At 45.4% G+C, this 21,799-nt stretch overlaps 1 protein-coding gene across 1 annotated transcript in view; it reads left to right on the top strand.

Moving 5' to 3' along the window:
- Window positions 1–7,702: 7,702 nt before the first annotated feature.
- ITGB3 (integrin subunit beta 3) overlaps window positions 7,703–21,799 on the top strand; it is a 118,981-nt gene continuing 104,884 nt past the window's right edge. Inside the window, exons 1-2 of the mRNA XM_088442436.1 lie at window positions 7,703–7,883; window positions 21,581–21,663. Of these exons, the coding sequence (XP_088298562.1) occupies window positions 7,826–7,883; window positions 21,581–21,663 (141 nt within the window). The 5' untranslated portion in view covers window positions 7,703–7,825. The remainder of the gene's footprint in view (window positions 7,884–21,580; window positions 21,664–21,799) is intronic.

The following is a 21,799-nucleotide window of genomic DNA, read 5'->3' on the forward strand; positions in this document are numbered from 1 at the left end:
GTACGTCTGGACAATAGATATGCGTTGTTCAGTTGTGTAGCTGCTCATATCGGCACATTACACACAGACAGGATGCATGTGGACGCCTCAGTACACAACACCACTGTCAGAAGCAGGAATACCTTCTGACCAGTGGCGGCTCCAGAGGTGGGGATGCAGTGCAGTTCAAAATTCAAATAGGGGAGCCACACCAATTGCCATTTCAAACGCTGCCAAACATCACCGGCAAGGACTCACTGGCAGTTGCTTTGGCTCCCCTATTTGAATTTTGGACTGTGCTGCAGCCCCACCTCTGAAGCCGACACTGCTACTTACTAGCAGTGGTGGCTCCAGAGGTGGGGCTGCAGCGCAATCCAAAATTCAAATAGGGGAACCATACCAACTGTCATCCTCATTGGCTCCCCTATTTGAATTTTGGACTGCGCTCCTGACTAGGGTGGTGAACAGCCGGCCTTCACTTTGTGCATGCGTGAACAGCTGTCCTGGATGCTAATGGCAAACACTTTCAACCAGGACCGGCGACAGGGGGGTACAAAGGGGACATATGTACCGGGCTGAGATTTCGAATTCTGCAATTTCAGGTGTCCAGGTCATGTGTACCCCTTGCCTCTGCCATCTGCTGTGTAAGCAGGGCACCCGGCATGACGATTGCGGCTAGAACCACCTGGCAGTGAAAGGGAGGCTGGGCCAGCCCAGCGTGCGTGACTTAATAATGTTGCGCCACTGATTCAGAGAGGAGCCGCCGAGTCTGTCTGAGCCGCCAGGGAAGACTGAGGAACACAGGCAGCTCAGAATCCGGTAAGTGTTGTCCGGGACCAGGCTGGACTAGAGAGTCACGGCGTGAGTGGTGAAGAGCTGCAGAAGATGGAGGGGAGGGGTGGCAGACACAGGGGCTGGGGAAGAGGAGTGTGTGACAGACGGGCTGGGAAAGAGGAGTGTGTGACAGAGACGGGCTGGGGAAGAGGGGTGTGTGACAGAGATGGGCTGGGGAAGAGGGGTGTGTGACAGACACAGGAGCTGGGGAAGAGGGGTGTGTGACAGACACAGGAGCTGGGGAAGAGGGGTGTGTGACAGACACAGGAGCTGGGGAAGAGGGGGAGATGTGACAGACATGGGCTGGGGAAAAGGGGTATGTGTGACAGATACAGGGGCTGAGGAAGAGGGATGTGTGTGACAGACACAGGAGCTAGGGAAAAGGGTGGGGAGGGACACCAGGTGGGGGAAATCAAACTGAGAGACACGGGGTGGGGGAAATGAAGCTGACAAACACAGGGGCTGGGGAAAATCAATCTGACAGACACAGGGGCTGGAGAAAATGAAGCTGAGAGATGCAGGAGCTGGGGAAAATTAAGCTGAGAGACACAGGGGCTGGGAGAATGAAGCTGAGCGACAAAGGCACTGGGAAAAATAAAGCGGAGAGACACAGGGGCTGATGAAAATTAAGCTGAGAGACACAGGGGCTGGGGAATGAAGCTGAGAGACACGGGCAAGGGAATATAACTGAGAGACGTGTGTGGGGGGATAATGATCTTGAGAGATATGAGTTGATGGCTGCAAATGGAGAGTCACAGTTGGGGATGAGGCTGGAGAGACACGGGATGAGTTAATTGCAGACCTGCATGTACCTACTGGGAGGGGGCCCATGAGTGTACAGGGCCCCAAGATTACTGGAGGGGGGCCGTCTGGCAGTGCACTGACCGCAGTAGACTCTGGACACTAGAGTAAATTCTAGTGCTCTGACGGAGTCTACTGCGCATGCGTGGGTCACTGGGAAATTGGTGCAGCAGCCATTTTCCCGGTGATCTCCCCACTGCGCCTGCACAAAACGCTGGGAAAATAGCAGCAATGGCCATTTTCCAGGCGATTTGTAGAGCAATGGTACCACCGATGCAGGACTCCGGAGAAGTAAGTATTTAATAAATGGGTGCAGGGTGTGCACTGTACACCCTGCACTCATTAGAGATACGCCCCTGTGCACACCCTGCACCCCCTGTGTCTGTGTCAAATTTCACTAAATTACGTCAATTGCTTTAAAAGTTATAAGAAAAACTTTGGGGCCAATAGCGAGTGAAATACCCTGTATACAGAGGTGTAGCGTGGCACCATGGTGCCCGGAGCATGCCTATGTTTCAGCGCCCTTCCCACCTTACTGAATTCTGCTAAAGTGATCATGGCCAGTCGGCTCCGGAATCTGACAGTGCATGTATGTGCACTGTCAGATTCCACGACGGAGTTTTCACAAATATGAAAGACCTCCTCACGATGTTGTAGATGTAACTTGCAGCCACAACAGTTAGCGCTACTGCTGTCCCTGCGAGTTCACCTTAGTACATAGAGGAAATATCTTCATTCAAAATGAAAATATCTTCATTCAATATGAAAATATCCATCGGGATACTGTCTGTTAATAATCACAGCAGTGCCGAGATTGATACATAGATTCCATAGAGTGAAAGAAGTGCGCAGCCACATTGTCGGTAATGTCATAGTTAAAAGAACAGAACTCAGGATTTTTACTTAGAAATAATTGGATTATTGGTTGCTAACCCTTGTTGTGAACTTTTATTATTTGATATGAATCTGCAGGTGGCGACTATCTGATTATAACATTATATTTTATGTGTCTTATAAATGTGTCTATTATATATAATTATTTTCACCATGTGATATGGCCATATCACATAGTGAAAATAGTGACATATAATAGAACACATTTATAGGACACATAATATATGTTATAATCAGACCTGTAGATTCCTCTCAATAAATAACAGTTCAGGAACTGGAGAAACTGATTTACTAACCTTAACACAGGCAGTGTCACAATCTGCTGCAGTAAGGGGATGTACAGTAAAAATGGTGCAGCTATTCAGCTGGAAGCCCAGAACATCCTGAAGGGCACTGCTGGGAATCTGATGCAAGGGAACAACGCCGCACATTATGTTGTTGGATCTGGGTTTCTCTATTTGTGCGTGTGACGTCATATGCTTGTAACACGCACCATGCTGCTAGAAGCAGTGCGCACTGCGTCTGGACCCTGGAGCCAGCAACCCTGCAATCACAGAAGCCGCCGGTGTCAGGCAGACAGAGTGACTCCAGCTGCAGCCAGCGCCCTCTAACCTGTTCGGCGCCCGGAGCTCACGCTCCGCCGGGAACCGCCCTACCTACGCCCCTGCCTGTATAACAACCATACCATGCAGGAGATGCTACGTTTTATCCATTAAGTAAAGACAGCAGGAAAAGCAAATGCTATTGCTAACAATAACTTCACACATTTGTTTCTATTTATTTAATAGCTTACACCAGTGGTTCCTAAACTGTGCGCCATGGCACCCTGGGGTGCCTCAGGACCAGAGCCGTAACTAGACTTTTTGGTGCCCTGTGCCAGAGAGAGCGTTGGCGCCCCCCCCCATTTTTTAATTAGGGACGTAAGATAATGCACCTGAAAAAAGAGCCATGGCCTCATGGGGAAGGGCCAGGGGAGAGATAGGGGTACTCCTGGGGAAGCCAGGAGATGCTGGGGATAACAGAAGAGGAAGCTACAAGTAAGATTGATAATAAACAGGAACATTTACAGGCCCAATAAGCGCCTCCGGCCCTGCGGTGCTCTGTGCCATGGCACTGGTCGCGCTACCCTAGTTACGGCCCTGCTCAGGACACTTACAGGGGTGCCTCAGGTTGGTGGTCCAGCACCAAATCAAATTATTTATGGTCAATGTAATGTAAATATGTGGACAAGCAGAAGAGCAAACCTGTCCACCACCTCATAACTAAACCTAAGGATGACAGGTAGCACAATTTATTTCACTTTACTACTTTACTACATTTTTTCTGAATTTCTCCATAACAAGCTTTTGGCTTAGGGGTGCCATGAAAACGATGCTTGTACACTAGGGCGCCGTGATTCAAAAATGTTTGGGAACCACTGGCCTACACTATATTTATTGAAGTAAAATTCAAAACCCTAGAGCCATGTAAATAATAATAATCTTCAACATGAATAAAAGGAGCTGCTATTATAATCCAAATCTCCAAATGGAAACAATTAGTTCCTTAAAATGAACACCAGAAACATTATTCTGCATTCATTCTAAAACAACAGTGCAGATCCACTACCTCCAGACAGCTTTCCATTGTAAATCATTATTAAAATACATTTATTTTGTTCAATAAACAAACCCTGCCATACACATGCTCAGTATCCACCTTATTAATTAATTACACCTGTACACACCTGCTTATTAATGCACATATCTGATCAGCCGGTCATGTGACATCAACTCAATGCATAAAAGCATACAGAATGGTGAAGAAGTTCAGTTGTTGCTCAGACCAAACACCAGAATGGAGAAAAATTGTGATGGAAGTTACTTTGGTGTCAGTGTGGTAAAATGATAAATAATACACATATTAACTGATTTGTTGAAATCATTGTCCTGAGATATGTTCATTTTTGGTAAGGTAAGGGGAGTACCAAAGGAAATGTTGCGCCCTGGGCTCCACTTCGTCTAGAACCTGTCCTAATTGCAAATACATTGTGATACATACCTCCCCTATTCACATGCATACCGGCATTATTTAATGCCTTTATACAGCAATACTTAACCTCCAGGACAGATCCTCCTATATAGAGCTGTCCCGGTGAATAAGCATCTTCTGAGTTTATGAACCAGGTGTCCGAATGCACATGCACGGTCATCGGCGAGCGCATGCACAAGCCACGGTGATGGAGAGGGATCCTTCTGTTACTTCCAAAAAGAAGCCTATAGGCTTCTAAGGGAAACACCATCTATAAATGGACATCTATAAATGGCATTTCCTATTGGCACAAGCTATAGAAAGTTACACTTTCTGGAGCTTGCTGCAAATAGGCACATTGTAGCGCCATAGAATTCTATAGGGCTTGCTGTCCTGCTGATCTGCAGCTGATATAGTTTTTGTAGGTTTTACCATATTTTACGATTTGATAGATCCTGCCCTGAGGAAGGTAATTGGGTTGTTAATGTACATAAATGGAATTATTTGATGATAATGGAGCTAATTAATAATGGAGATCATGTAGGTAATAATTGTAAAAGAGCTGAATTATATTAATTACAATAAATGGGGTTGCTACAATGATGCTGAAGTAGTTAATACCATTTTAGGAAGGGTTAATTATTGATGAGGGAATGAAATTGTACAGCTATCAAAAATACTCCCTGTATTGTATGGCAGTCACACTGTGTAATATGGCAGTCACTGATGCTCCAAATATTGTATGGTGGCCACTGATACTCTCTGTATTATATGGCAACTACTGATGCTTTTTATTAAATGGTGGTCACTGTGATGTTTTCTGCATTATATGGCAGTAATTGTAATGTTCTCTGTAATATATGGTGGTCACTATGATGTTCTCTGTATTATGCTGCGGTCACTGTGATGCTCACTGCAATGCTTTATGTATTGTATGTTGTTCACTGTGATGGTCTATGCATAATATGGCTGTCACTGTTATGTTTACTGCATTATGTTGCTGTCACTGGGAACTTCACTGTATTGTATGATGGTCACTGGGATGTTCGCTGCATTATATAGCGGTCATAAAGGTGGAGGGTGACTACTATCTATTCTACTGGGAAGGGTACTCGGCAAGCTGAGTCTTTGTAAAAGGTTAAGCTGTCATTATTCTGTTGAGTTTGTCAAAAGATAAATGAAAAAGGAAATATACATTGGATAGTTCAAAAGCTTTTTTCTGCATTTTTCATGATAAATATCTATTATCTTTCACACAGGAAATGGGCTACAGAAAGAAAAAGGGGGGCACATATTCAGCTGCTTTTTTCAATCAGCTGAAAAGTTGTCTGACACTGCAAGCCTATAGTTGTAAACACTCAACAATATTATGTGTATAAATTAATGAACTGTCCCATAAAACAGACTTTAGTGAACAATTTGTTAACACATAGCAGACTTAGGGCCATATTCAATTAGAAGTGAAAAGACGTTTTTGCATGGTTTTTGGCAATAAGTTTGCCTTTTTTTTACACTCCGTATTCAATTCCATCCCGTTTTCACCTGTGTGGAAAGTCAAGGCACTGAAATAGGCGATACTTTTTCTCCACAGAATAGCAGGAGAAAAAAAGTGCAAAATCTATATTTTGGGGTGCAGATGTTGGGAAACCACTCAGAACCATTGGTACAACCCCCAAAGGACAATTCACCCCAAAAAGAGGGAAAAAACAGGAACACCCCAAAAAAATACCTTTGAAATTTGGGGCCAAAATGAAAAAAAAAAGGTGGGGGACAACTTCAAAAACTAGCAAAATAAGGTTCTCGGGGTGCTCTAAGAAGGGGCCAAGTGTTTTGGAGATTGCAGGTGCTTGTATGCAGGAGGAATGTAACTTTTACTAAAACTTCACTTTAGAGACATTAAAATAGTCTAGTACCCAGTTTCAAGTACCCCAAATTTGACAGGACAAGTTATTTTCACCAAAAAATACTGCTTAATGCCATTCTTCACCACTTGTGCAAAGACGCTAATAAGAGGCTATTGAAACAACTTAAGTACCCCAAAAAGTTTTTTTAGGGCTATTCGGACACATCTACATTGTTCCCCAATGTTAGTTCATATTTTTGGGTGGTTCAGGCTGATTTCCCCAATTGTGACAGCACTTTCCGCCTGTTCTGAATTTGCCGCTTGCTGTTTTCGCCTGTTTTGTAATTGAATACGGCGGATAGCGGGGACGCGCACGATAAGTTTCCACATCCAAAACACGAGATGTCAGCAGAAAGTCCAGCAGGCTAAACTTTTCCGCAGATGCAAAACTAATTGAATATGGCCCTTACCTGGGATATGCACATGTAATAATAACTGACAGAGAAAAGGAATGCCGCATTATAATAGACTGCAAGATGAGCATTGGAAAATATAATGACTGAGGGCCTGATTCATCACAGTTCACAATTGCAACAGCGTACGCAGATTGGCCGATGGTGCATATTCCGCATGTGTACTGAGCATGTGTATGCACCGAAGTCCAGGTGCGCAGGCCAGTATTGTGAACGCACTGCGAACACATACACAGATACAAAGCCATCGCAGAGTGAGTACGTCAGCGTTTGGGGGTGGTGACGGGGGAGTGGTCGGAGAAACGCAGGTGTGCCTGTCCGTTTGAATGCCGTTTCCTTGGCACGCATAAATCAGCCACTGCAATGGCATACGCAGCTTGTGAACTCAATACGTGCGGCGAGGTTAGCAATTTCTGAGTCAGGTCAGACTTAATGCTGTAATTCTGCATGAGGGTCCATGTTACCGATGTATACATAGGACTGTGAGGTCTTACGGATGTGAGAAAGCGGTAGTGGACGTCTCTATGCTGGCTGGGCAGTTGCAAACATTAGCATATTTTCGCAGCAGAACTGCGTGAGTAATTGCTGCTGCGATCACAATAGCGATCAGTTATTAATCAGGCCCTATGTAATAACAAAACACACATAAGTGACATTCAAACAAGGCTGTAACTGATGTTATACATACATTACAAATAAGTGGACCTGAATTAAATAATCAATAAAAACTAGTTGTTTCGGTTTGGTGACGGTGTTTAAAACTCCTACATACATTTCTAAGTTGTAACCAGAGGGGGGCGGTAGTTTGGAGAATTCCGTCCTGAAGGGTTTATTAGGATAGGAATGAGTGTAGTTACAGGGTGTGAACTAGGGACCGGGAGGAGTTATGACTGCAGTTCGTGCTTACAATTAGTACCCAGCTGATCCTCAGCATACAGTACAAGGGGTGGGGGCTGAGTAGTGTGTACAGCGCTGCCCCCCACTTTACAAAATGACGCCGGTATACACGGGTTTCACCCTTATATTTCTGATCACTTCTGGAAGCTATGGTGAGTTTACAGATGTATTTAAACTTCTGAATAGTTTTCTTGTATGTCTATAGTTTTCAGTGTGACGGTTACTGTACACATGTGATACAGGTGTACTTACTATTGAGTTAATTCAAATAGGGAAGTGTGTTGTGTTCGTGTAGGGTTTATACATAAATATTTAGTACTCTGTAGTACAGTATATGTGTTCTGTTATGTTGTGACCATAGCTTACTCTGAAGTAGTTACATGCCATTACTGTGACTATATACTGGTTACAATTGTTTTAGTATTACATGCTTGCAATTAGAGTTAGATTCTCGTGTTCTGCAATATTCTAAGAAGTTATGTAGGAAACTGTTTTGATGGATGGCCATGTCTCCGAGATTTAGGGCAATATAGGGAATAGCTACATTAGTATGAAGTGATGTGCTTATTTGGATACAACTGTTAAGGTCACATACATCCTATGAATACATTAAGAGATCTTTGATTTGCCTTAAATGGACAATAATACATATGTATTGACCAAGAACACAGGTGAGGCATGGTCCAGAAAGGAAACACAAACCATATACAATTCTTAAATAAAAACGACATTATGTATACCCCAGAATATGAAACATTTGTATTTATTAAAACAATCTAAAGGTGTGCTGGAGTACACAGTTTTAATACAATCATTAGCTCCCCTTTGATATTGCACAATACCACTGGTTATGGTTACCTGTGTTTCAGGGACTGTTGTAAGAATAAGGGGCCAATTTGTGCACATATTTGTTGGACATCCCCCGAAAACACCAGTAAATATTAATTATCACCCCAACATTGTGGGACTGCAGCAAATATCTCCATATCTGCCACGGTCCCTCCATTTCCGCTAGCAGACATAGCCTCCAGAGCCGTAACTAGATTTTTTGGTGCCCTGTGCTAGTAAGAGCATTGGCGCCCCCCTCATTTTTCAAAGGGATATAATGCACCCAAAAAAGGGCCATGGCTTCATGGGGAAGGGCCAGGGAAGAGATAGGAGAGGCCAGGAGATGCTGGGGATGGAATAAGAAGAAGCTACAAGCAAGAATGATAATAAACAGAAATTTTACAGGCCCAAACAGCGCCCCCTGACCTGTGGTGCACCGGCCGCACTACCCTAGCTACGGCCCTGATAGCCTCCATAGGTTTCTATGGTGGCTGCAAAGCTGTCAGATTTACCAAGCTTTGCACTCCAAAACCTGTGCCCGGCAACTAACGCCATCTTTAGATAGTTTTAGTCCGCTGTATCCTATAGGCTACACTCAGAAAAATCTTTTGGGAGAGGGACCTGTTGTCTGCTCGCACATACGTTGTCACATGTGCAGCTGGCCGAAATAGAAAGTAAAGTGATCACGGAAGCAATCACTTTACTTTTACTGATTGCCGGGACAGGCTATTATCTGTACCCCTGTCCCAGGGACTCAGTAATAATACTTTTAGAGGAATAAGGATTCTTTATTGCAGCAAATTGCGGTGATAAGGAATGATAATCGGGGGCTGGCTGCATCTATTAATAAATATGTCCCTGAGTGGCCAACTTATCATTGATGGCAGTTGGATCCCAAAAAAGTATTGGCCCTGATTCAGAGCCAGACGCTCTGACCAGAGCGCTCGCTCTGAATCAGGGTCCACCTCCATAATTATGGAGCGTCCTCCTGGACGCTCGTATAGCTGTGGGTCACCACCCACAGCCTATACGAGCGTGCAGGTTGATGGTCGCGATGGTCTTGACCATCGCGACCATCGCCACTGCGAGCCGGAGCCTGCGGTTGAGTTTCTCAACCGCAAGGCCCGGAGTGATTTTGGCTCTATCAGAGCCAAAATCACTCCCACTGACATCACTAGTGATGTCAGTGGGCCGGCTTCTGACGGTAGGCGTTCCCTTGGGAACGCCCCCGTCTGGGAGGCACGCCCACCAAAGGGGGCGTGCTGTCAATCAACATCGACAGCACGCCCCCTTTGATCAGACACAACGAGCGAAGGAAAGTCCTTCGCTCGTCGCGTCTCGCGCATGCGCACGACGGAGCTCCCTCCGTCGTGCGCATGCTCAGTGCACACCATTGACCCACTTGCGAGCGGACAGCCGCTCGCGAGTGGGTCTGAATCAGGCCCATTGTTCCTTATCACTACACGAATGAACTTTCAGAGCTATTTATTGATCTTCTCTTGTTATGACAGTGGGTTTGATAAGATCCCAACCTGTTGAAGAGTAAATAGTAAAGTTATTCGGGGGTTTGGACTCAATATGCCTAAAGCTGGTTACACACTGATAGATATATCATCCGTTCGTTTGAATGGATGATACATCTATAGTGCATCGCTGGGTGTGTACATGGGATATGTATATGAACTACCTAGTTCACAGACATATTCGATGTGCATAGCAGATGGCCGATGTATCTGAAAGACACATGCTGCGGGGACCCAGCGGTGGTTGACAGCTCAACTGGGTGGGCGATTTAAATGCCCGCTTATTCGAGCTGTAAAGCCCAGCACACCGGGTAGGCGAATTGGTAAGTGTGTATACACTTACCAATCATCAGATACGTCAGCTGTGCCTGTGCAAGTATTTAATCTCCTGTGTAAAACAGTGAAAAAGTAGCCTATAAGGTACAATGGCTATCTAAAGGTGGCTTTAGTTTTCGAGAGGGGTAGGGGAAGGGGGAAGTGCAAGCTCCATATAGTTTAGACTTCAGAACTTGTTAAATTGGAGAAGACTGCAGTTCCCATTGAAAAAAATGTACTGCGGTATTCTACATTACTGAATGCAGAAAGTATCTCCTGCATTAAAATTTTAGTAGATAGCAGTCTCCACATTGGTTTTTAGGTTAGAAAAGTTAAAAATAAAGGCCCGTACACAATACACGTAATTTTTAACGATTTGCCCGATTCCTACACATCAGAACGACAAATCGTTAAAAATGAGTAGTGTGTATGCACTGCATCGTGTAGTGCAGGGGTCAGGGAACTTTTTTACCTATTACCCCAAAATATATTTAGATACGCTGAAGTTACCCCCTTGATTTGAAAGGAAGGAATCACATAGTAGTGCCACCTATATAATGCCCCTGTAGTAGTGCCCCCATAGTTATGCCTCTGTAGCAGTGCCCCCATAGTTATGCCCCTGTAGTAGTGCCCCCATATAATGCCCCTGTAGTAGTGCCCCCATATAGTGCCCCTGTAGTATTGCCCCATATAATGCCCCTGTAGTAGTGCACCCATATAGTGCCCCTGTAGTAGTGCCCCCATATAATGCCCTTGTAGTAGTGCCCCCATTTAATGCCCCTGTAGTGCCGCTTGTACAAAAAAAAAATAACACTTACCTTAATCCCCGCTCCTGCATCCGCCGCCGTCCTGTCCACCCGGCTGCTCCTCGGAATTATGGGAGAGACGTCATGACATCTCTCCCATAGTGCGCATGGAGAGAGCCGGAAGCTGGGTTCAGAAGAGAACTCCAGCCTCCATCTAACGAGGCACTGCAGGGAAGGAGCCGGGCGCCCGCTGGTAATAACATCTCAGCGGGCATCCGGCTTAGAGCCTCCCTGCGGCACAGTCGGACATGCATATGAATCATTCTATATTATAGAATGATTCATATGCTTGCCCGGCTGTCCGTCCATTACCCCAGGAATTACATTTTTACCCCATGTGGGGTAATTTACCCCTGTTCCCTGACCACTGAGTGCGAGCTCCCGTGGGGTCGTCAGCCTCATCGCCTGATCTTTTGTACATGCAGTAAGATCACGCGATGCGGCTGACGATCCCATGCAGCGCTATGCAGGAGGGGAGGCATATAAGGCGGTCGGGCACCATATCGCCCAGTATGTGTGGACCGCCTGATATGTCGGCCCGTTGGCACTGAGATCGTCGGCGACATCACTGGGTACACAATCGTTTAGTGTGTACCCAGCTTAAGATCCTAACTGAAGAGGGAAACTGACATGCACACTGCTGCATAAAATTATTTGTACTATAAAACTTTTTCTTTTAATATATATGATTTGATAAGATTGGCCTCAAAATAAATACAGCCTAAACCACAGCTATAGTAATAACCAGTGAGCAACTAATATATATTAGTTATCTAATATGTAAAGTGTGATCGAAAAGATTAATGTAGCATAAGATAATGTATACATTGTATAGAATTTTTTAGAGAATTTAGGGCCAAATGTAATAGGGTGAGAGTTTAGAAAATGTGAGAGTTTAGCAGTAATCTCTCATATTGGTCGAGTTTTATCTTTTAAATGGGAACACACCTGGATGAAAGTTTAAATCGTGAGAGTTTTTTGAGTCTGAAAAACATGTGCATTTGCTCTGTTACTTTATTCTCTGATTCTATTTCTTTGGCTAAGTTTAAAAAGTGTGAGAAAACTCTCACATTTTCTAAACTCTCACCCTATTACATTTAGCCATATTCAATTAGGTGCGGAAAATCCCGTACTTTTCGCATGCCGGACTGGTTTTCCATGCGAAAAAATGTTGCGCTCGTCCCCGTATTCAATTACAAATCGGCAAAAACAGGACCCGGCGAAACGCAAACAGGCAAAAAAGTGCTGTCAGATGTGGGAAAATCAGCCTGAGACCCCCAAAAGATGCACCGACATTGGGGATCACTATAGATGCCCCCGAATAGGCCTGCTTAAGGTATTTGGGGTACTTAAATGCTCTCAATAGCTGTTAATTAGCGTCTTTGCAGAAGTGGTGAAGAATAGCATTTTGCAGGTTTTTTGGAAGAAAATAAGTAGTCCAAGCAAATTTGGGGTACATGAAAATGGGTGCTAGCATATTTTAAAGTTGGTATAGTGAAGTTTTAAGAAACATAAAAAATCCATCTGCTGCAACCACCTGCAAACTTATAAACACCTGGGGCATATTTGGGGACCCCCCTGGAGTCTATTTTGCTAGTTTTGAAATTTGTCCCCCAACTTTGGACTTTTCACCCCCGAAATGAAAATACTTTTATGGGGTGATCTAAAGTATTTTTCAAACTTTTTTGATGCAGTTTACCTTTGGGGGACTGTCCCAAGGGTGCAGGTGGGTTTTCCGAAGTTTGTAGCACAAAACCCCAATTCTGCACTTTTTTTTTTACACCTATTCATAGGCGAAACTTTTTCACCGGTTCCATTGCATTGAGTTTCCGCACCGGCGAAAAGTCTCCGGAATTGAATGCGGAGGAAACTTTTCATATGGCGAAATGACGTCACCCGCGAAACTTTATCGCCAAAAACGGCTTTTCACTCCTAATTGAATACGGCCCTTAGTCTTTAATTATAAGAACATTTTCAGATTAATCCACTTTTATAGAAAACCACCCATAATGCATGGCTTAGAGTGTGTGACTGAGTTTCACAGAAAAATGGTAGTGTACACTGATCAACGTCTGATTTTCTGAATAAGCAGTTATGCTATGAGAGGATATGCACAATATACCCAACTAGGGGAGAGACAGTTTCATCATCAAACCACATGATTCTGATTATTTCTGTTTATGATTCCTTAACTATTCATTTTATGACTAATGTCTGAAGGCTCATAATTTCCTAAAGTGTATATCAATTTGTTTAATCCCATAGTTGTTGGGTAGAAAAGATACGTAGTACGTAGATGATGGTATCAAGCTCAACTCTCCACCCACTCCTGCCGTCATTGTGTTGATTTGAAACTTGCCAGATTTGCAGTCAATAATTCATGACATCAATGTTACATTCTCGTTCCACTGTAGAAGAGAACTGATCATGGCACTTCTATAGCAGGTTTTCTGTAGCTGATGCTAAACTGTAATAACATTCTAAATGCATGCTCGAAGTCATAACCTAATGAAGCTGAAGATCCCTAATTGTTGCTATTATGGTTATTTATCTACATAAATGACCATCACTTCTGTATTATATATAATTATATTCAAAGTAAAGCAAAAAAATAGTAATTTTTATACAACCCACAATCAGCCCAATATTATGCATCAACAATAGACATCATATTACGGATCCCGAATAATTCACATATAGGGCCTGATTTTGAGTAGAAGGCACTACCGATGTCAGAAGCAGTGGAGCGATTTTATTTCTTTTGCACATGTGTACACGGAAAGCTCAAAAGCTCACATAGCAGGCCATACGGAATTAATATACAGATACCATACCCCTCAGCAAGTACAATGTCACTAAAAGACTCATCAGTGGTAAAAATCAGTAACATTACCCCCAATAGTAAAATGTGCCCTGCGTCATATTAGCATTTTTATCCCATTTTTTTTGTATAGCCTTTTTATTAGGACAGGGGTACAACGGGTTGGGTATGGGATGCTGGTGCTCTGGTTCCCAGGGGTCAGTATCCTGACGCCGGCATCCCAACAGGTTTAGGATACCGACACCTGTCGGTAAGTATCCTAACCCTACCCCTAACCCTCTCTCCCTGCACCCTAAACCCCCCCTAGTACTTAACCCTAACCCTCCCCCCCAAAGTGCCTAACCTTAACCCTCCACCTAGTGCCTAACTCTAACCCTCCCCCTAACCCCACTGCATACCGTCGAGACAGGAGCGGAACTAGCGGCGGTGCAGCCGGTGCATTGCCCATAGCCACTCCTGCACTGCCGCTAGTCCCCCAGGCCCCACAAGTGTAGGGCAGACCGCAGTGATAGCGGTCTGCCCTACACAGTTTACAAACACACAGCTTCCAGCGGCGGCTGTGGGTTTGTAATAGCAGCCGATGAGAGTCAGACAGACTCTCATTGGCTGCTGCGTTGTCCACGGAGGGAGCCGGCTGGAGCTCACTCATGAGCTCCGTCTTCTGGCTCCCTCTGCAGCGGGTGATGAGAGACGTCACGTCATGACATCTCTCTCATCCCATGGTGCAGAGCGAGAGCGGGCCGGGAGGAGCGTCCGGACAGCGGAGGTCGGCGGCGGCAGGAGCGGGGATTCAGGTAAGTTGTGTGTTTTTTTTGTTTGTTTGTGTAAGGGGGCACTTGCACAGCATAAGGGGAGGGGGTGCTACTATGGGGGCATTGGCACAGCATATGAGCTACTGGGGGCACTTTATAGGGTGGGGGGGCGCTACTATGGCCAATGTATAGGGGGGGGCCGCTACTTGGGGCATTGTATGGGGGGGCTGGCCACTACTGGGGTCACTGTATAGGGGGCTACTACTGGGGGCACTGCATAGGGGGGATTACAACTGAGGGAACTGCATAGGGGGGCTACTACTGGGGGCACTGCATAGGGGGGGCCACTACTGTGGGTACTGTATAGGGGGCTACTACTGGGGGCACTGCATATGGGGGATTACAACTGAGGGAACTGCATAGGAGGGCTACTACTGGGGGCACTGCATAGGGGGGGCCACTACTGTGGGTACTGTATAGGGCGGACTACTACTGGGGGCACTGCATAAAGGAGACCACTACTCTAGGCACTGCATAGGGGGGCCACTACTGGGGGCACTGCATAAGGGGGACCACTACTGGGGGTACTGCATAGGGGGGGCCACTACTGTGGGTACTGTATGGGGCGGACTACTACTGGGGGCACTGCATAAAGGAGACCACTACTCTAGGCACTGCATAGGGGGGGGCACTACTGGGGGCACTGCATAGGGGGGGCCACTACTGTGGGTACTGTATAGGGCGGACTACTACTGGGGGCACTGCATAAAGGAGACCACTACTCTAGGCACTGCATAGGGGGGCCACTACTGGGGGCACTGCATAAGGGGGACCACTACTGGGGGTACTGCATGGAGGGGCCACTACTGGGGGGGGAGTCTACTGCGCATGCTCAGAACACGGGAAAAATGGCCGCGGCTGCCATTTTCCAATGTTCTGAGCAGCGCTGCCATGCGCTGCGGGGACCACGAGCATGTGAGTTTAAAATAATATGGGTGCAGGGTGTGCAGTGTGGGGCCCCCCCTGGACCCGGTGGGCCCATGTGCCCTGCACACACTGCACCCATTATTGATATGCCACTGATAGGCATGCTGCATATCATTTTAAACAGCAGAAGCTTACAGTGCAAATAAGACACATTTGAGGGAAAAAAGTCACACGAAAAGATGCTCGGTGCAACCGAGTCACGTCATGGCATGTATCAGGCTGGCCTACCCTCCCCATTTGGCCGGGAGCCTCCCCATTTTGGGGTGCCACTCCCGGCCCCCCGGAAAGGCAGGCAAGCCTTCCAGAAGCCGGCATCCCTCCCTACCCCCGCAGACTTAATATCAAATTTTTCAAACCCGGTGAAGCGTTTTGCGCTGAATCGCGTCATCGTGGCCCCGCCCTCTGCTTCACAATGCCAAAAATAACGGCATTGTGAAGAGGGGGTGGGGCCACAACTACGCGATCACGCGGCTCGCCCCTGGCTCCACCCCCAAATGTGATGTCATGGCCGGGTACGCCCCCCGCTGTTAGCCGGCAATCAGCTCCCTCCCGGGAGGAGAGAACTGATTGTCGGCAAGTATTGCATGTATGACTTCGCCATCAAGCAAAGCGATTAGTTTCAATTGCCTCCTAAAGAAACGAGGCTTGCGCAGCCTCCATGGTACCTGCACAAACTGCTGACCATGCTGTGGGCTCGATTCAGACCCGCTCACCAGATGCGTTCGCACACACCCAGCATTTGCAAATCTGGCCAACCCACAGCAAGGCAGGCGATTGCACGGCAAGGCATTAGCACGCCCACTATGTCTTGGCGTGTGATTGCTTTGTGTATGCAGACACCCACCAGCCTGTCTTAAGACGCCCACTTGCACACATCATCTCCAGGAAGTGTATGCAACCATCGGTACATTGGGTACGATCGCAGCGCTTGAGGCAGACCATACCCTACCGCAAGCACTGCGAGCACTTCAGTATAAAATCCAACCAGGTGAGGTGTACAATGACGCTGTCTCTTAATTATGCACGCCTCTGAAACTGCGTTAAGACGCTCAGGCACGCCTGCGTTCGCACCTCCTCTCCCCCGTTTTTAACGGCCAGCCCGTTACCACCCACAAATGGCTTCTCCTGTCACTCACTGTGCTGGGCAGTCTATGCACAGCGAGCGAACACTTCCCAATCTCTCGCAGTGGTTCGCGCACGTGCACTGCGATGCGTACGCATGCGCAGAATGCAAAAATCGGCCAGCTACGAGTGAACGCATCCTAGCGAGCGGGTCTGAATCAGGTCCTCAGTGTCATGACCCTGGTTTCTTCTAGCCTGGTGGCAGAGCCTCAGGTATCTCACAGACCCACAAGATCTCCAACCAGCACAGAAAACTCTACCAGAATTGTATGCATATGCTTAACCCTTTTAGTGGCCACAGATTTGAGGTGTCAGTGATGGTTAAGTATGTTCAGATGTCAAACTCGAATTGAAAAAGGTGTTCTATTTGAGCTCTCTATTTGGGTTTGTTTTAGCGTCTTTTGCGGCTGATTTGCACTATATTTCCTCTGCGATGACAAATTTGAATCCTTAGTAAATTTCCAAGTCCTATTGATGGATCGATGGTCTATTTGTCCGAAAACATGTTACCGTTCGAGTTTCAGGTGTTCTCCACCAATTTTTCCCTTCAGAATGGGACAAATTAGCGTTTAGTAATTTGCGAATATGCATTTAACGTGCGATTTAGCCGCATTCTAATTCATTCGAGCTTAGTAAATTTACCCCTAAAGGTAACTTAATTTTGGCCCCACTGTGAAGAACAAAATTAGTACTATATTTAACCCATTATCCCTGTACCCACTGCCATCAGGGGTGCAGGGAAAAGCTTTCAGCCCAGAGCTAGTTGATACTTGAGAGGGAGGGACCTTATTTTTTTGGTGCTGGTTTACATTATAGCAGGGGGACCCCACGCTGTGTGTCTCCCTGCTATAGTGTAAGCCCCCCGACAGGTTCAGCCCAGTGCTGTTTATAGGAAAATAGGAGAAACCCTAATGGGGGGCATCCACTAGACGATAAAGTTGAACGATTGAACGATAATGACAAAATCGTTCGATAATCGTTCAAACATCGTTTGAACATCGTTTGCAAATCGTGCAGTAATTGTTTCTAACGATGTACGATGCGCGCTCCCGCTGGTCGTTTGATCGTCTCCTCCATCGACTGAACATGCAGGTCAATTTCACTTGATTGCTTACAAATCGTTTACACATCGTTTACACATCGTTTACACATCGTTCATGCTGAACGATCAAACGATGAACCACTGTCTGCCCACTATAGCTGAAAGCTCTCAATTACAGATTAAAACAACATAGTTTATTGTTAGATCTTTTGCAAATCGTTTGCAGATCTTTTGCAAATCGTTTGCAAATCTTTTGCAAATCCTTTGCAAATCTTTTGCAAATCCTTTGCAAATTGTTCAGAGTGGAAGATCATATTTCAAGGGAAACTTCAAGGGAAAATCGTTAAGAGGTTGGACAGGGATAAAATCGTCTAGTGGATGCCCCCCATAAGTCTGTTTTTACCCTAACTTTCCTGTACCAGAACTGGCTCAGAGCTTGTTTGACAGAAACTCACTTGTGTCCCTGAAATACCCAGCATGTTTAATCTCGGACAGACACGATTCTTAAACTGGGCATCCACGGCCAGATAAAATGTCTGTCAGACCGACAGACATTTTATCTGGCAGCCTGCCAGCCGCAGATGTCCGCAGCATACACTGTGAGATTTCTCTCACAGTGTATTAGCCGACATCTGCGCTCCGCCCCCAGGGGAGGATACATTTCACTGTTCCTTCCATGGGCCGCGGCTGGGCATACACTGCCCGATGCGGCCGACAGTTTACCGGTAAATATCGCATCGGACTGGCATGCTGGACAATCCGGCATGCCCGACCGAGCAATATTTACCCCTCGGTCGCCCCCCCATACGCTACAATTATCGGGGCGATCCGCTGATATCGGGCGGATCGCCCCGATAATTGTAGTGTGTATGGCCAGCATTAGTAAATTTACCTATTAGGGTAAACAGGTGGAAATTAACATTTTCACCTGCAATTGTAGAAATTAAGTTATCAGCCCATTCATCAAGAAGGTAAAGCAGGAGATATCACAGATATCTCCTGCTTAACTTCCTCTGGCAGAATGGCCTGCTATCCCCATACACTAGTATCACAGATATCTCCTGCTTACCTTCCTCTGGCAGAATGGCCTGCTGTCCACATGCACTAGTATCACAGATATCTCCTGCTTACCTTCCTCTGGCAGAATGGCCCGCTGTCCCCATACACTAGTATCACAGATATCTCCTGCTTACCTTCCTCTGGCAGAATGGCCTGCTGTCCACATGCACTAGTATCACAGATATCTCCTGCTTACCTTCCTCTGGCAGAATGGCCCGCTGTCCCTATACACTAGTATCACAGATATCTCCTGCTTACCTTCCTCTGGCAGAATGGCCTGCTATCCCCATACACTAGTATCACAGATATCTCCTGCTTACCTTCCTCTGGCAGAATGGCCCGCTGTCCCCATACACTAGTATGGGGACAAAATTCATCAAGCTCCGAAAATACAATAGCTCGATTGCGGGAGCATTCACCATCTTCTAAATGTATTTACACTTTACACAGAGTATCCTGTCCCAAATTAGTCCTCTGGAGGTGCAAGCATAAATAAGGAATGCTACTTTTTTATTACAGGTGCGCTGCTCATCACAGTACTAATAATGGCATTGGTCTCTGCATTTTAGCCACAATAAATTGAACCTTCCTCTATATCTGGGCTAGAGGATTACATCTCATAGCAAATCTTACTTCCAGGACTTTGGCCACAAGGTCTGGTGCCACCTCTGAGTCCAGTTTGTCTCCAGGGGTTTATTATAATCCTTTATTATTATTATTATTAGTATTATTATTATTATTATTATAATCCTACAGGCAATACAAGATGTGCTCTGGCTTTACAGTAGCCAAACACTGCTGAACGCTTCTTTTTCAGGTTTTATAGGAGCTTGTTATGATGGATGTCACTGCTGTCTTCTCTTGTGCAATACACAACTACAAAATCATTTTATCATCACCGGGATTCCATAGATCCTTCTCTACATTCCATACCTACCAACTAGACTTATATTCACAGAATACTCTGTGTCTGTTTTCATGCTAATTTTTCAATAGCAATTGCATGTATTATCAAATTTGTTACCTGTTGTTAAAAAAGCTTTTAACTCCATATAATGAATTCAACCTAGGGACATGGCTGTGGCCACCAACATCTAATGCTCAGATTTTGCACCAATGCTCTGGGACCTTGGGCTTTGTCACTGTCTCACTATGAAAGCCGTCATGGCAGCTCATATGCACAATGGGTTATATAACATTGAACATGAACAGTACATAATTAATCGTTCTCTGGAAATGGAATTTATAATGAGACTTGGCTTCAGTGCTGATAAAAAGAGGCCCCGAATGGCAGCCATCGTACCTTTTGAGCCCAGGTAAATTCAGTTTTATAGTCAGTGTTAAGTTTATGAGCAGACAGATATCTCTCAGATATAACAAGTAAAGGTGCGTACACACTAGGCGATCAGGAAAGACAGTACGATTACGACATCGTAATCGTACCGTCATTCCTGATCCCCTGTAGTGTCTGCACTGAACGATCAGTCGTTCAGTGCAGGCACTGTCCATCATTCCTGAACATGCCAATCTGTCGTTATCGTCAGGTTGTGCTGCATGTTGAGGCGATGGACAATGTCGGAAACGACCAGCGGGAGTGCGCATCGCTGGTCGTTTCTGACATAAAAGTGCACGATTTGTGCACGATTACTGAGCGATTGCACGATTACGATGTCGTAATCGTTTAGTCGCTCAGTAATATCGCCCAGTGTGTACACACCTTAAGGGTGGCATCTGTACAGGACAGTTAGTGCCATATTCACCAGCTCAGGATGCCTGACACAAATATAGAAGACGACAAAAATGTATTCAATAATCCCTTTTGCCATTTATTCCCACTCTTCTAACAGTGACAACATGGATCAGGAAATAATTGTTCTATGAATGCCCTGATCACCACCCACCTCATGCTCCCTTTATTAGTGTTGGAGGATGGACAATGAATGAGAAGAGGAATGTATTATGGAGGGCGGCATGACGAGAGCTGGTATTATCTCCCAATGCTGCCCTTATTTATTGCAGCCCCTGGATCTATTAGACAGGAAACCTGTGAGCAGCTCCAGCACCTATACAACTACACATTTGTAATTGCATATATAGGGGTCTATGTACTAATCAGTGATAAGAGACAGAGTGAAAAGTGATAAGGAACTAATAAGGTGCCAGCCAATCAGCTCCCAACTGTCATTTTTCAAATACAGCCTGTTAGATGACAGTTGGGAGCTGATTGGCTGGCACCTTATCACTTACTTATCACTTTTCACTGTCTCTTATCACTCCTTAGTACATAGACCCCCTAGTCCATAAATTATATTTGCCAAACTATAGCAGTAATTTTTTTTTAATTGATAAAAAGTTAAATTGTGAAGGGTTCTAGGCACTGTGGTGTGATGTGGATGTTTTCATGGCTCGAGTCATGTTTAAGGAATTTTAAATATATTGCTCTTACCATTGTTTATTTGCCCTTACCATAGAGGACTCACGATCATGTGTCTGCATTTGTTCCTAACCCCAGTCTGCAGAGGAAATGGTTCTGCGTGTATTAATATTGTCTACTTATATTCTATACTTAAACATGAAATATCTGTATATTTCAGCCTCCATCTGCTCTACACGAGGGGTGAGCTCTTGCGAGCAATGTCTAGCTGTCAGTCCATTATGCGCCTGGTGTTCACAAGAGGTAAGATCCTGATTGTCATCTCCCTGGGCAAGAATGGAAAATGTGTTTAATATTATCATACTTTTTCTCTGCTACATATAATAATGTTAATAATATACAAAAATGATAACATTTCTTTCTTATTGGATGGGTGCAG

This window comes from Taudactylus pleione, unplaced genomic scaffold, assembly GCF_031769625.1.
Source record: "Taudactylus pleione unplaced genomic scaffold, aTauple2 ptg000018l, whole genome shotgun sequence".
Classification (NCBI taxonomy): Eukaryota; Metazoa; Chordata; class Amphibia; order Anura; family Myobatrachidae; genus Taudactylus; species Taudactylus pleione.